General features: G+C 36.9%; 1 protein-coding gene across 1 annotated transcript; it reads left to right on the top strand.

Moving 5' to 3' along the window:
- Positions 1-14,494: 14,494 nt before the first annotated feature.
- LOC143887054 (transcription repressor OFP16-like) lies at positions 14,495-15,344 on the top strand. Its single transcript, XM_077391163.1, has one exon. It carries the CDS (start codon positions 14,538-14,540, stop codon positions 15,171-15,173), a length of 636 nt encoding a protein of 211 aa, XP_077247278.1. The 5' UTR covers positions 14,495-14,537; the 3' UTR covers positions 15,174-15,344.
- The last annotated feature ends 709 nt before the right edge of the window (positions 15,345-16,053 follow it).

Here is a 16,053-nt window from a genome sequence, read left to right as displayed (position 1 = left end):
TGAAAAATCCGAAACTGGTAGTGAATAGTCTTTAAAATTCATGAAAATCTCACAGCATGCTATGTTTACTTATATCTTTCTACTGTAGAAATTTCAATGAATTTAGATTTCTATTTCTAGTAGTTTCTGTGTTATTTTTGCAATCTGGTCTTATTGTTGTTAAATCAAAATTAAATATGAGCTTAATGTAAAAATCTGTAAAACTCTTTTAAAAAGCTACATCCCATCATCTCTTGTTGCTGCTGAAGTTTCAATTCATTTCGAATTCGTTTGTAACAATTTCACTTGTAAAATCACTCATGTGGTTTAAAATTGATAAAATCCATTAAAAAACTGAAATTAATTAAAAATCACCATAAAGCTTCTAAAGGACCTTAAAATTCTGTCACACGTTCACTCCTCAATCCATTGAAACAGAAATTTTAGGATCTTTAGATTTCCTTGAAAAAAGGGCCAGTGCATCCATAATCGTATCCCTATTGCCCTCGATCTTTGACAATTTGAATATTTAAGCTATAGCATGTTGTTGGCTCTGAGGTTACTGTCCACGGAAATCCTGAGATATGACAGGCAATAAGATGCTATAACCTAAGTATTAAATTGCACAAGGAAAGAGCGCACGATTCCCTTCCTTGGATGCCATTCGAGGCCAAAATTGGTGAACCCTAGAACCATTGGTATTCCTTAAATGTCCAGAAACCGAAAATCCTTGAAATCTGAAATTAATTACCCTCAAGAACTTGAGTCGATTTGTCTCGAGTCTTTCGGAACCATTGGATTATGGTTTCCGATATAAGAACCATTAGAGCCCAATTTAGGAACACTGGTGTCAGGTCGTGTCCTAGGAGGTTTTAGGGAGTCTTAGGTTTTATGGAGTCCTAGAGTTAGGAGTCCAGCCTCATCACGGACGCTTGCTATAGATAGCAACCGTACCATAGGTCTAGTTACACTAGTCGCCCAATCTTTCCCTAGGACAAGCCTAGTAAACTAGGATGTAGGCTAACCTGCATTAGTCTAAGGAATAACTTGCATTTAGATAAGAATCATATAGCATCTTAGATGAAATCCTAGGATAATAAAATCCTCAACTTGAATTAAATAACTTCTCCTAAAACTGTTGAAACAGTCAATCCCGTCTAGGTCGGTGTCTTAGTCGAGTTAGGCATAAGTAGCTTAGCTTAGGTGCACCGAACTACGTCGACTCTGATCCCAGTGAGGCTTGGGTACGTAGGCAGCTTGGATGTCTGATGGCATACCAACCGCGAGTCGGCTCCACAACAAATTGTGGGGTTTTGTATATTAATTTTCTTGTAAATGCTTAATTAAATCACTTAGGATTTTTCCATGAAATTAGAATTTTAGGAGAACTTTCACTTAGATTGAATTCAAACAAATTAAGAAATCAAGATACACATTTAGGATCTACATTGAAATTAGATCATAGGATGCATGTCACATAGTTCGCACATTAACAAAGAGTTAAATGAGCCATTTAAAATAAATTTAAAAGAGTTAACTTTTGGAATCGAAGACCGATTATCGGGCAGGAATGGTGCATGTGGTGGATAACTCCCCATACCTTCCATTCTGTCAGTCTCTTTTGTGTGGAATTCAGATTGCCTTAGTGATCCCAAGTTCACATAAAAGATGAATTAAAATCAATAATAAAAATGCACACGCCAATCGCGTGGGTACGAGAGACCAAGAGAGAGCGTGGCGGCTCGCGCCCCACCCCTCTCGCGGGATCGGGTCCCACAGGTACACTACAATATCTTACCTTAACAAGGCCAAATATCTCTTATGTGGTGAATCAAGTTTGTTATTTCGTGCACCGACCTACTGTCGTTCATCTAGAAGTCGTCAAATGGATTCTCCGTTACGTGAAGGGTACTGTTGATCATGGACTTCAATTCACATCTTCTCGTGATTTCTCTATTAGGGCCTTCTTCGACGCCAATTGGGCTATTTCTCCAGATGAACGATGCTCGACCACAGGTGGTGGCATTTTTCTTGATCCTAATCTCATCATGTGGTGCTCTAAGAAATAACCTATTGTAGCTCGCTCTAGTACCGAGGCTGAATATCGCGCACTAGCTACTGCGGCTGCTGACATATGTTGGATTCAGGCTCTTCTCACGAACATCAGTGTCCCTTGCCCAGCTCGCCCAAAACTTCATTGTGACAATGTCAGTGCCATGTACCTTGTCGCCAATCCAGTCTTCCATGCACGTACCAAACATATCGAGGTCGACTACCACTTTGTTCGTGAAAGAGCCGCTCGTGGTGCCTTACTGTAGACACCCCATTTTGACCGAACCCTAAACTTCCCGTGTTTGTGCGAAACCCCATCAAATCAGCTAGGTAGGATCCCAAACTTCACCCTAAGCTAGATTAGAGTCCCACCAAGGTCTCTGCGAAATTTTGTTGAAATCCGAGCACGTTTGCCTAGCGAACGAGCCAGGAGAGGACCGTAGTGTAAACATGAAAGAAGGAGGTTGAATTAATCAGGATAGGGGCTGTCCATGGGGGAAAAAGAGATAAAAGTATCATTTTCATATAAGAGAGGGGTGCATAATCCCGTCTGGGGCCGCGTTCGATTCGCGCGCTTATCAAATATTGGCGCCCACCATTTTTGTGCGCCCATTAATTTAGGGTGTGCCAATATCAACAGCTTTCATTTTAAATATATAAGAAAAATTAACAAGAGAAAAAGGGTCCTGTTCATTTTTCAGAGAGAAATCTGAGAGAGAGAGAGAGATCTGAGAAAAAAAAAAAAACCCCAAATCCCTCATTTTTTCCAATCGTTTTCCCTCCGATCAAACTCCGAACATTATACTCTTCTTATTCTCTTCCTTATTTCTCGCTGTTCTTCCTTTCCTTTGCACAAACCTTAACATCTTCATCTCTTTCTCTTCTCTAGCCTATCTTTTCTTTTCTCCGATCAGATCTTTCTTACTCCGGCCAGATCTGGTTGTTCTCCGATCATCTCTTACCTGTATCTTCTCTTTAATCACTTGTTAAAAATTCGATCTATTAGTTTACTCATTTTCTCAAACCCTAACTCTGTATTTCATTTCTGATCTTCTTTTTCGGGCGAATTTACCTGAGCTCAGTTTTCAAGAAGAATTCTTTTTTCTTCGGTATTCTGATAAATCTAATTTCGTTCTCGAACCATTTGATCTGTGCTTAAGAGACAAAAATGACAAGTTTTCCTTCGATCTAGTTGTTTATGCTCCGGATCTAAACAATTTCAACCAGATTTGGTGATTTCTGCAATTTTCAAGTGTGAGCATTCCTCTGCAAATAAAAGAAAAGAAGGAAAAAGGAAGCTAAACCAAAGGTATTTTTTATTTGTCTAAATGTGTGAGACTATATTCATGATTATATGCTATTTTATGAGCTTAGGTTTCCTATAAATTCTATTTTCAATTGAATTTTATGACATTTAGCTGTAAATTGTGATGTTGATTTAATTATCATTATACTCCGTTTTGATATGATTTGTAAAAAGAAGAACCAAAGCATGATTCTTCAGATTTACTCTATTCTAAGGCATAAGTTTCAGATTCAATTGTTTTGATCGAGTTTCTCTCTAGCAAGCAAGCTTCAGATTTTAATCATTATTATTGATGTTATTTCTTCAAGCTTTGATCGAAATTTCAGAGGTATTTTAGAGGTAGAAATTGTTCAGGTAGTTGTTTCTACTCTTGATTTTTTTTACTGAAAATATGCATATAAAAAAAAAAAGACTTTAGATTTTTTAGAGAAATATTCTTGCAGGAAATTTGTAGATATTAAATGTTGATTTCCTTGTACAGAGATAATATGTTTTGCTATTACTGTATTTTCTTTACATATAGTTTCTTCAGTTAATGAAAAAGGATTGAAATCCTTTCCATGAGTTGTAGTGTAAGCAGAATCAATTTGGTTTTAGTTTGGTCTCTGTTTTGAGCTATATGTTTTGCTTATAATAATAAGAGAGCTATATACTATGCTTTCATGTTTATGATTGTAAAAGGTTTTGATGTCCCTTTGAGTCATAAATTGATTTTATTGTGATCCTAGTTGAGCTGGTAATTTATTATAATTAAAAATGGATTTTAATGGTTCAAGATTTCAATTTACCTTGTCTGTTTAAAAGATTTTGATTAGGTCCCAAAAACCTTATTGTAATGAGAATATAGTCAAAACTGTATCATTAGCCTCAGCAGTTCAGCTGAGAAAGATATCTCCTATGATCGCATTTTTAACGTTTTGGTCTAAACAGTTGGACTTTATTTTCTATTAGAATGAATGTGTATAGTGATAAACTAAGAATTATTATGGGTTATTTTTATTGTGTTGAGTTGTTGATGGAAAAATATTGCAATTTATTATTCTGATTTTGTATATGAGCACTTTTAGATATGTAAGTCTGTTGGATTCTAATTAAATGGTTATATTGTTGCCATATTCCAAAGGGAATGGAGATTTGATGTTTAAAAGAAATAAAGATGTTGTGATGGTATCCATCTAATGTAACTCTTCATAATAAGGTGCTGAACAGAATAATTTAAGTGGCTATAGTAGGGCCTGTGATGCAGGAACAATTCCTGTCACAAGCTTCTGGACGGTTTTTTTTAGACCATGTTTTTGAGCAAGTAAATGGAAGAATTAGGAAAAATGGTAAACTATGAAGTTCTATATCTTTTCGATATCTTTCCAACAAGTACTCGTGGTCGAAATTTGGAGCAGTGATTAAAAAGTTATGGCTGTTTTGGTAGACTGTGTCTGTTAGTCCTAGGAATTTTCACTTGTGACCAAAATTTGTTCTCCTTATTTCCTTTAGATAGTTGTAGCTTGCGATGGCAGTTAGCATTAATCTCTTTTATTATAACTAACATAAAGCATGCTAAAATGATTAGTATAAAAGTTAATGGACATGTTGGCCTTGTAAGAATAGTTTTGAAGAGTAAATCTTTATGCATTTATGCTCTCAGTTGTTGGTATACCATTCTTTATTGCTTTAGATTGTTTAATTGAATGTGCCAAAGGATAGGATTAATATTTTGAAATATTATGGGATATTTGGTCAGCCTTGAAAGGAGGGTTTCACTTGTTATATGCGGGTAAATATTTTAATTTCAGATGCTTAATGTCAAATGGTTTAAACAATCCATTTAGTATTATATACTAAAAAGTACAATAGATGCTAATGCTTACATTACCTTATGGTGAAGAGTGTGTGTGTGTGTGTGTGTGTGTGTGTGTGTGTGTGTGTGTATGTGTTTGTGTTGTATCCATACAAGTGTGTGGTTAATATGTGTATATTTATATGTTTCTTTGTGACCCAATTCAGCTCATGTTGTGTGTTCATAAATCAGTCTATTCACTCACTGTTTCAACCCCCTATTTGAATCAGCCCCTATGTCCCTGTTTGAGCCCAGTTTTTAACCCCACTTCAGCCTGTTTGAGTATAGATTTCACTCACTTTAGCCCCAGTTTTTGCACACAGTCTGTCCCAATTTTTGCCCAGTTCAGCCCATGAAATCTGTCCCAATTCCTGCATAGATTTTGTCCATAAAAATCTGCCCTGTTTGGTCCCAAGTTCTGTCCCCAAAATTTGTCCCTGTTTTTGCACTGAATTCAGCTCCACATTTTAGCCCCTGTTTTGTGTTATAAGGACAACTCATTCACCTAAATTTCAGCCTTGCGTTTGTATTACAAAGCCAGCTTGTCCATCTACATTTCAGCTATGTTTTCTGTATCACAAAGTCAGCCCTGTTTTGCACTAAATTTTGTCCACAAATCTGTCCCAGTTTTGTACCAAAATCTATTTCAGTTTTGCATTAAATTCTGTCCTCAAATCTGCCCTAGTTTTGCATCAAAATCTGTTTCAGTTTTGCACTAAATTCTGTCCCCAAATCTGTCCCAGTTTAGCTCTAAAATTTGTTTTAGTTTTGCACTAAATTCTGTCCACAAATCAGCCCTTGTTTTATGCTCATTTTTAAACACAATTTAGCCCTATCTTAAGCACAATTCAACCATGTTTTATATTAATTCAGTTCATAACAGCCCTTGCTATAAAAGCCCTCATTTTGTTATGTAGAGCTGAGTAATGACCACATCAACCCTTATTTTGACCATCACTTATTATTGTGTCTTTGAATTCTATGTCAGTTACAGCCAAATGAGAGAGAGAACTTTTGAAAAAAACATCAATTTTTTTTATTCCCAGCAGGTAGTAACATGGTATGACTGTATATGAATATATACATGTATAAGTGTATGGGACTTTGAATAAGTGTATGTGTGTGAGTATATGTCTCCGTGGGTGTATGGATATATGTGTGTGGATGAGTGTTCTGGAATGGTATAGTGGTGGAAACAAATACTTAATATATTGTATTATCATTAATTTTTTTAAGACATAAGTCAGATAATTCAGGAAATTATTTTAATGAGAAATTTATAATCATCTGTTTATAAAAGAAATGAGCCTCTTACACACATTCTTTGATTTCTCAAATAATTCTATTGCTTAAAGATTTTGGGGTACTGATAATGAAATTTTTTTTATTTTTTATTTTTAGTTTTCTTTTACCACTCTCTTGTCTTTTCAAAGACTAGTTAAGCTTTATTAGAAATGAAGGTGTCATTTGTTTTATGTTCTATTTTCCTTGATGGTCTTTTACTATTCAAAATGACATCCTGTTTCCTTAAGTTGTTCCTGAATATTCTACATTGGCGACAGGTTATTCTAGTTTTCTTAAATGATATCTTAATTGGTTTATAAAATCTTGAAGATTTTGAAGCAAATGATTGACAACTCCATTTTCTTTTGGTTTTATCTGTTAATATTTGGAATTTTATTTAGTACATCTGTTGGTGTGGTTTCTATTACACTACTTGTTTCTAATTCTTATGATTCATTACAGTCATTAATTCTAGAATCCATGTTATTTTAAGGTGTTCTCACATAATAATTCAGTAGAGGCAAAACAAACAAGTACATTCTCTTAGCTAGATTTGGCTCCTATCCATTTAAAACCCCAATGTGGTTCATGTTCCTTATGTTTATGTTCAAAGAAAAAATAAACCTCATCTGATTTTGTTCTTAAGGACAGGAGATTCCTTCTATTATCCAATGGTCATCAGTTTGAATTAGTTTATGAGGTTATGCATATCTCAGAAGATTGAAATGTTAGGGCGATGAAGGCGATAGTCCAAGCCCATCTTTAGGGGACTTGCTCAATCCAAGTAGTGCTCCCCTCTTTTGTTTAGTAGGCCTACCCAACCTTTTGGATTTCTTTTAACTATTTTTTTTTAAAAAAAGAACCCTTCTCTGGGCAGTGATAAGATTACTTGGAGCCCGTCTTTGTGTTTTGTGGCTCACAGTGTTTTTGCACTTGAATCTACATAAGTTGATACCCTTGTTACGCACTAAAATTTTTACAAATTGGGAATATTATTGAATATATTGAAGATTTAACACTTCTCTTATATTAAGCATTTGAGTTAGGTTTTAAAGAAGGTAATAAATGGATTATTCAGGTGAGACTATCTTGAGGCTTATGATATTTATTTCTCTTTTATTTAAATAAATTGTTTTAAGAAAGAAGGAGATCAGATGACTACTCTATTCGATATTATCGACATGAGTACTGTCTAATTTCAAGGCGGGATTAGAAATATTATCATGTGTATTATGATATCAGATGATTACTTTAGCATCATCTGATTTCATCCCCATATTGGGGTGGTGTTTGTGTTTGGGCATAGAAGTGTTTGATATTGTTTTTGCTTTATTAGGCTATCCAGCGGCTGGTCTGGACTAATTAATGTTGTTTATCATTTTATGATTGCTACAGGTTGTGCACTCTTTAGTTGTAGATCATATTTTGCTGATATTTGATTTGTTTTATAATAATTGATTGAAAATTTGAGATTATCTGGTATCCTTTTTCCTCTCTCTTTGGATAAACTAGCACAGTCTTTTGGGTTTCTGATTAGATTTCTTTAGACACTATAACATGTACTAGGAGACATACTCTGTCTCGTTAGGCAATCCTCTTTTGGAGGCACGCCTCATTTATTAGCTTAACCTCAAGGAGGTTTCTTAGATTTTGATAAATGGTGTACCCATAGGAGGCATGCCTTGCCTCATTTAAGGGAGTCTTTGACTCATTTGTTTGTGTGATGTTGTTGTCAGTAGAGTCTTTGACTTGTGTTTCCATTTCTTTTAGGGAGTCTTTGACTCGTCTATCCTTTAGTTGTTGTCAGTGGAGTCTTTGACTCGTGTTTCCATCGCTATTAGAGAGTCATTGACTCATTTGTATCCTTCTTTAATATTTTTAGTTAGGAGTTTCTCATTTAGAGTTGTTGATTACTTCGCTTTGATTAGAGACTAACTCAGTCTTATTAGATCTTTGCTTGCTTGGGGTCTTGGATCGTTTTCTCTCTTCTTGGGACGCTTGTTTGGTTGTTGTGGATCGTCTCTTTGAGACCTTTGTTGCTTGTTTGAGGTTTCTTTTTTTTTTGCTTTAGGGCTTTGCCCTAGTTTATGGTTATGCTTGTTTGTTCTCTGTAAGAGTGAGTTCATCTAAAGATCCAAAAGCATTGGAATATTTTAAAGTCCAAAAACATCAGAAATTTTAAAAATTCATAAACATCGAAATCATTAAAAATCTCAAAAACATTAAAAACTTAAAACATAAAAAATAGTTGATTTGCTGTAAGTGTTTGGTAGTAGAGAGTTCGTTTCAAACTACGTTGGCTTTATCCTCTCTCACGAGGTACGTAGTGCAGCTTGGAATTCACATCCCAAGTCCAGCCAAACTTTTGTGGATAGCATTTTAAATCTTTTCGAAGAAGTAATCTTTAAAACCTTCATTTTCAAAAGATCTTCCTCTAGAGTTAGGAGTTTCTCCTAGATAGAGAGTTTTACAGTTAGGTTGTGTCTTTTGATAGATTGTTTGTTTGTTTGCTTGTTGTATGCTTGTTTTAGAGTTAGGGTCTGTCCTAGAGTTATAGGAGCGCCTCTGTCCGGTCAGTCGGCGATCCACATCTCCGAGTGATGGCTAGAGTAGGATACGCTAGTCCACCCTTTGTTTTCCTTAGGAAACACAGCCTAGTTACACATAGGTTGTAGGAATCACCTGCATTAGCCTAGGGTTAATTTGCATTTAGTTAGGGCATATAGGGTGTCCTAAAATCCACAATTCACTGGAAGTTAAATAATCGTACAAGAAACTTTAATAACTAGTCCGGTCTTTTAGATCGAGTCTAGGATAGAGGTCTATGTGTTTTAGGCATCCTAGTTTAGAATAGGCGCGAAGAACTACGTTGCCTTGATTCTCGTGGAGGCGGGGATACGTAGGCTTCTTTGGATGAATACCAGACCATCCGAGGACTCAGGCTAATCATTTAGAGTCTTAGGATTTGTTGTGTAGTCATCGTATGTTTTGATGTGTTTTCTTACTTTCTTGTACTGATCTTATACCTTTAGCTGTAGCTTGCATGTGTATGTTCACCAGAACTTAGACCTCCATTAGGCATATCACTCGTAACCTAGCTTTGCTTAGGTGGCACCATCTTTTATTTCATTTTTTGTATGCTTATTTCTTTATCCTCAGGAAATGCATGCTTAGGTAGACGATTCCTGGGAATTGTTCCTATTTCATATGATTTTTCGCCCGAAACTCTTCGAGGTTAATAATAAATGGCATAAGAGACCAAGTGCTTGCACTCGGACGAATTGGGGGTGCTCTCAGTTCTTCTCCATTCGTAATCAGGTACGGACCCATATATATTTCTGGTTATCCATGGTATACAGAACCTATTTTGTTTGAGGATCCATGGCCGTATACCATGGATGGCGACTCTGAGTTTGTTTAGGTACGTTTCGAATCCGGACTTGTTCCCGAATCGAGAGGTATCTCTTTTATATCGCCACTCGTACTATGCTATGAGGGTGGCATCCGTTTCGAGAGTTCCTTGGTAGAGCTCTCCTTCACACGTGGATGATCCTAAGAGGCCGCTGGGGACTCGTCCCCCACCTCTCTCCCGGATCGGGGTCCACACTTACAAATTAGTTTTGTTTCTAGTCAAGATCAAATTGCTGATGGTCTTACCAAAGGGCTTCATGTTCGACGTCATGTCTGGTTCCGAGGGAAACTGAATGTGGTTCCCTCTATCAGTTTGAGGGAGGGTGTTAAATGAAGATATCATCTTGCCAAGATTAGCCACAATTAGTGTGCTTCTTTCTTCTTAGTTAGCTCCTTCTAAAATTAGGTGATTACAGTGATTTTGGATTGTTGCCAAATCATGTCAAGTCTTCCTATATGTAGTAATCTGTGTATAGTATCTTATTCATTCCTTCATGTAATCTCTTGTAATTAGGGATCTCTAATTTTGTATATTTAGATAGATTCCCTAAATTGTATATGATGAAGTCTCTAAAAGAAACTCACACAAACCAAAGGGCAGTGTGGGAGACTACATGAACTCTCTGCAACAGCCTCAATGGGCCATGACGTGTTTGGGTCTATTATTTCTCTTGGAGTCTTAGTGGAGTCTTAGTTACGGTTAAGATATTTGAATAAGGGATAAGCTATGTTATCTTATCCTAGTTAGTAGAGGTGCCATGTGGCAGTAGGAGTGCTATCTTTTCCTTGTTTGTAGGATGCCAATGAGCATCTTTAATTTATCTTCGATGTAGTTCTTTTGAGAATAAGGAATAGAAATTAATTCATAACTCTGCGTGGTTTTCACGTTAGGAGACTAATCCTCTCTAAATGATTTTCTGATACAGAGGTGAATCCTCACACACACTCTCTCTCCTCTCTGTTTTCTTTCATATATTATGTGAATCTAGAGCGGGCTAGAAAGAGTAGGGATGTTGCCATGTTGATTAGATTAAGATTTGGTATAATGTGTTCAGTGTTTCGATAATGCTCGTTCATGAAGGTCTCACCTATCTAGGTCTCAGCATGAGAGTTCAGAGTTCGATGTTTAATCAGGAACTTATTCGGGTTTGATTTGTAGTATCACTTTAATTACTGAAAGTAAAATGTACACTACAACAAAGTATACTTTTAGAGGCGGACATAAAAAAATGCCCCTGCTAATGGGCTCTTGCGCTGAATGTTTTATGTAAATAAATAAAGGCAGTCTTGACTACCTCTATATCCCTCACTTAGTCAAGGCGTTTTTATCTCCCGCGCCAACCACGAAATATTTCGTTTTCCCTCTTTTCTCTCCATCCACTTCCATCGAGGCGTTTTTAACTCCCACCCCAAACCCTCTCCATTTTCCCTCTTTCCTCCAACCTTCTCCATTGGGTTTTGCTTCAATCGGTTTGCTCTTCTAGGGTTTGCTACACCGGTTTTTGTAAATTTGGAACGCCACCACCGACTTACAAGGAATGAGACCATGGTTTTCCCTCTTCTAGGGTTTGCTCCAATCTCTCTCTGTTCTCTTTTAATCTGGATTTTCTGTTTTTGATCTGGAGTTAGGGAAAAACTGATTAGAGGGTTTTGATTATTTGTTGTGTATTGTAGAAATTGAAGTGGTTTGGGTTGAGAGTTTAGGGTTTGGGGCCAATCTCTATTGCTGGTCAAGTCATCGAAAGGTACATCTCTTTCTCGCCTTCTTTCTAAATCGAAGCTATTTTGTTGGGATTTCGTGTAAAATCTCACCGAAAAAGGGGGATTTCGTGTCCTTTTTGTGTTAGGGTTCTAACGTGACACTTTTCTGAAAGATTTCTGTTTTTTTTTTGTTTGAATGGCGAAAAAGATTTCTGTTTTAGAAAATAAATGTGGTTTACGGCAGTTTGTATTGAAGATTATGGGCTTTTCCATTTGATTCTAGGGTTTTTTTTCTAGGTATTTTGAGTTGTTTTAAGCTTCAATTATATTACTAATTAGGTTTTATTTTTCCATTCGATTCATTCAATCTAGGGTTTGTTTTTTGTGTGCAGGAATTTGCAAATGGGTTTCTGCTCTTAGCATTTGACTATTTCTTCTTAAATTCCACCATTATCGCAGCCCATCACTCCCAATTCTGACATACGGACAAGGTTTTAAATTTCGATTTCGGTTTCGAACGAATCGTCCGACATCCTCCGGCAGGGTAATAAACTCTTATGCTAATATTTATGTTGTTTCCTTTTAGACAAATGCTTGCTTTTCTTCTGTTTGTCATGTTAATAATTGAACTATAAAATTAGGAATCAATCCAAAACAGTGCTATTAGGCATTATTTGAGGCAAAGTTTGTGTATAACCATTCAGTCAATTAACTTATGGGATTCAGTCCTTTTGAAGTAGTGCTTAAGCAAAATCTGAGATGCGCTATGAATTTGGCTAGTATAAATCCTCTTTTGAGTGAAGTAAATCACCGACCTAGATTATCAACCCTGCACCCACATTGGATTTGTGAGCGTGCAATTGGAATTGTTATGATTATGAGGCAAGTGCCAGGGTGCCCAAAAGCGGAATATTTTTGTGTTTTTTTTATCAAAATGATCAGGTACTTACATCATTTAATGGAGACAAAACTAAATTTCCTTTACTAAAATTCTTTAATTTCTTGAAGTGATACAATCAAGGTAGGCCTTAAAATGACATGAAAGCTATAATTACCCTTTGAACATGCCATGATATAGGGCCATATGCCTTTCATTGACACTCGGACAACGCAAAATAGGTGGGCTTACTTATCTTCTTACTCATCTACAGGACCCTGGATTATAGTACTTAATTTGTGTTTCATATGGCCCAAAATCCATGTGCATATGTTAGTCCTAATTATGTGATTAAATGGATTTTCAGCTATTGAATGGAGAGTCTTAGCTATAATTTTTTACCGCCCATTTATAGGTTCTTAATTAGAGGGATACAATTATCTGATTAGAAATTGTAGTTCACGGTTCGGTTTGGTTCAGTTCACGATTTACCCAATTTTTTGTTCAGGTTTAATAAAGATCCAAATCAAGTCGTTAAATAAGTTTATCTATAAAAAAAGGTTTATCTATCCAAATCAGCCATCAACTTTAGAACATGGCAAAAACGCCCTCTAATAAGAAGACAAAATAATGGAGGTGCAATTTTGAGTGGGGGGGGGGGGTGGCAAAAATGGGCGTCTACAGGGGGTGGCCAATGTTGGGTACTACAGTTTCCCATCGGTTCGGTTCGGTTCATTTTCAGATTAAAATAAAAAAACCGTCAACCGACGGTAAAAGTCTCAATCGTGACCGAACCAATGCCTAGAAAAACCGAACCAAACCAAACCGAAAGGCCCGGTTCGGTTCGGTTTATCGGTTTGGCCGGTTTTTTGTGCAGCGCAATAGATTTTGAATCTATAAAAGATAATATTATTATTACAAAGATGTTGAATATGTTAATCAATCAAACCTCATTTAAGGTTACCCAAGAAAAGTTAAACTGTCCTTTTTTTTTTTTTTTTTCAGGTCGTTTATCTTACTCATGGGATGTCCGTTCAGGATGAGACTAGTCTCATGATGTTCTACAAAGATCAACGGTCTAGATATAAAGTTATAGGGAAATGAAGGGTTTTTTTTTTTTTTTTTTTTTTGTGGTATCATCTCCCAAAGTTTATCTGATTTTAGAGGAATGATAGAATGAAGGGCGCACCTGGAAAAACCTGATTCAGTGGTGCTATTATTGGTCAGTTTAATCAAAGGGCATTTATGACTGGGAAATGATATTTACCCCTTTCGTCACCAGGAAACCCATTTGCCAGTGTACTTTGCAATCAAAGCTACTGATTTTTTTTGACATAAAGTACATCATCTCCCTTTTTGCCATAGATACACTGACGTTGGGTGTCCCGGTGATCAAAAGGGGTGTAAATATCACTTCCCTTATGACTCCTTCAAATTTATCCCGGTCAAAGTAGTTTCCATATTTACAGCCGCCGTTGAAACTGACCAATTGGGGCGCCCTTGAATCTGATTTTCGCAATGGCACCCTTCATTCTAATTTCTATAATTCCACCTGATTTTATTACAAAAATTATTAGACTTAAAATGCAAGAAGATTCTAAAACAACTTTGTTTTTTTGTTTTATCAATTAAACCAAATCATCTTTTGGACCTTTCAAGAGAGAGAGAGAGAGCTCCAAAACAACTTTGTTGAACGAGGATCAACAGTCTTGATTTAAAGTTTTATAAAGGTTTAATATAAAAAAATTTACCACGTAAATGGAAGAAGATTACAAAACAACTCTGCTTTTCTTTGTCGAACAAAGAGATACACCAAACTATCCTTTTGGACCTTTCTCCAGAGATGTAGAGAAAATTTTACTAACATTGGACACTTGTAGAAAAAGACAAAACAAAAAGGGTGGGTGGAAATATCATTTTCACTTTATCTAGTTGAAAAAGAAACCCCACTCCTCCCACTCCTTTCTGGATTATCTACTCACCCTTCAATGCAACTCATATGCGACATCTTTCCACCCACCCTCCAATCCAAACTATAAATTCAACCCCAACCATCTCTCTCTCTCTCTCTCTAAATCCTCGTAGCAATAAAAATGCGGAATCTCCACCACTTCTTCTCAAAACTAAAACTCCCTTCCACCACCACAACCACCACCGAAAATGATATTTCCACCCCCCAATCCCCACCAGCCGCCCCCTCCTCCGATCTCTTCAAAAACTTCAACTCCCTTTACGACGACATAACCTCATCAGACGACTCAGAAACAACAACAACCCAACTAGAATCAACAACAGCCACAGATCTCTCAACTACATCAGAATCTGACGGTCCAGATCTCTCCACAATCCTAACCTCCCACCGCTTCTTCTTCTCCTCCCCAGGCCGATCTAACTCCATTCTCGACGCCGATCCTCCTCAATTCCTCGCCGCCGGAGGACTCGCCGTTCCGACTTACTCTCCGGATCCGTACGCCGATTTCCGGCGATCTATGGACGAGATGGTCAAAGCTCAAGGGCTCGATGTTAGATCCGATTGGGACCGTTTACACGAACTCTTGCTTTGCTATCTTGCGCTTAATCGGAAAAATACTCATAAATTCATTGTCGGAGCCTTCGCGGATCTTATTAAAAGTCTCATGAAGTCCAATGATAGGTCCGAATCTGATGTCTCCGGTCACCGGAAAAGTTCTTCCCGGCCCAGGAAGAAAGAGCCGCGTGCTTCACGATGATTATTTATTTTCATCTTTCTTCTATTAGAGGTCTTCGTTGTAATATTGTAATAGAGTTATTTTTTTTCTTTCTCAGATCCATAATTTATAGTTTTGTGTATACACCACGTCAATGGTATATATTCCATTGGGTATTCGAAGAAATTCCAACCGATTTGCATACTTTGTTTATGATTCTTTGTTTTTTTCTGATACGCAAGGAGTAATCCCGTGAAGAAATATACACCAAATCTCAGTGTAGGCACTTGCCAGCCGATAGGAGGCCTACCTCTTGGTAGGGGTGGCAACCGTTTGGTTTGGTTTCGTTTTGACCTCAAACCGAACCCGAACCGAAATTTGAATCGGTTTGGTTCTACCGAATCGATACGGTTTGTTTTAACCGGACCGAAACTGAATTTTCATTTCAGTTCAGCCAATTTTATCACCCTTTACTCATAATCATTGGAAATAAGGGCTAATGATTCGGTTTGACTCCCAAACTGAACCGAATCGAAATTTGAATCGGTTTGGTTTAACGAAACCGAAACCAAATTTTCGGTTCGGTTTCGGCCAATTTTGCCACCCCCACTACCTCTTGGGCGAAGATACAATGAACTTAGATGTATATTTTGGGAAAATGATATCGGAAATCCATTGTTTTAACTTGTAAGAATGACACTCGTCTCTTTGTTTAGTAATCAGCTGGTAAAGGATGTTATAATTCAGTAAACTATACACCAAGTCTCAGTGTGTACACTTGCCAGCTGATAGAGGCCTACTACGTCTTTGGTGAATGGCGAGAATTCTCTGAACTTTGTGTAGTTTGAAAAAAAAAATGATATAGGAGCTCCGAACTCCCCTGTTTTAAGAGTGACACTTCGAGATTTTATATGGTCCAGTA

Source organism: Tasmannia lanceolata, unplaced genomic scaffold (assembly GCF_043159265.1).
Source record: "Tasmannia lanceolata isolate RefF3 unplaced genomic scaffold, GAP_Taslan_0.1 ptg000012l, whole genome shotgun sequence".
Classification (NCBI taxonomy): domain Eukaryota; kingdom Viridiplantae; phylum Streptophyta; class Magnoliopsida; order Canellales; family Winteraceae; genus Tasmannia; species Tasmannia lanceolata.
The sequence above is the reverse complement of the archived record's forward strand: the minus strand, read 5'-3'. Positions and strand labels throughout refer to the sequence as shown.